Below are 503 nucleotides of genomic sequence, written 5' to 3'. Positions count from 1 at the left end.
GGGAATAGGGATTGCCCGGTTCCTTCCGGAAAAAGCCGCTGGCAGAGTGGCTGAGGAAGTATAACCCGTCCGAGGAGGAATACGAGAAGGTAATGGAATCCGCCGGATGATCTGCTCATCGGAGGACAGCGGGTGATGGGAGGTCGGCCTCTCTCGGAATGACAGGTTCTCTTTATATGTTTAGGCATCGGAGAACTTCATCTACTCCTGTGCCGGGTGCTGCGTGGCCACCTATGTGCTCGGCATCTGCGACCGCCACAACGACAACATCATGCTGCGCGCCACCGGTCACATGTTTCACATCGACTTCGGGAGGTTCCTGGGACACGCTCAGATGTTCGGAAGCTTCAAGAGGTAAAACATGTCAGTGGCGTGTTCTTCGTCTGTAACGTGTTGGCGGCTTCATCAGAACCGATAATAATGAATCCCGCTGTGCCCGGAGATCTTCTGTGGCTGCCGGGGGCTCAGTGTCCCTGGGGGGGGGTCTGTCTGCCCCTGAACAG

General features: G+C 56.5%; 1 protein-coding gene across 1 annotated transcript in view; it reads left to right on the top strand.

The window, feature by feature from the left end:
- Positions 1 to 503, top strand: part of PIK3C2A (phosphatidylinositol-4-phosphate 3-kinase catalytic subunit type 2 alpha) — a gene marked incomplete at its 5' end in the record, with an annotated part of 40,727 nt that overhangs the window by 24,680 nt on the left and 15,544 nt on the right. The window contains 2 exon segments of the mRNA XM_018572803.1: positions 33 to 89; positions 185 to 354. Coding sequence (XP_018428305.1) covers positions 33 to 89; positions 185 to 354 — 227 coding nt within the window.

The sequence above is a fragment of the Nanorana parkeri genome, unplaced genomic scaffold (assembly GCF_000935625.1).
Source record: "Nanorana parkeri isolate BGI_ZX_2015 unplaced genomic scaffold, ASM93562v1 scaffold2136, whole genome shotgun sequence".
Taxonomy (NCBI): Eukaryota; Metazoa; Chordata; class Amphibia; order Anura; family Dicroglossidae; genus Nanorana; species Nanorana parkeri.
The sequence above is the reverse complement of the archived record's forward strand: the minus strand, read 5'-3'. Positions and strand labels throughout refer to the sequence as shown.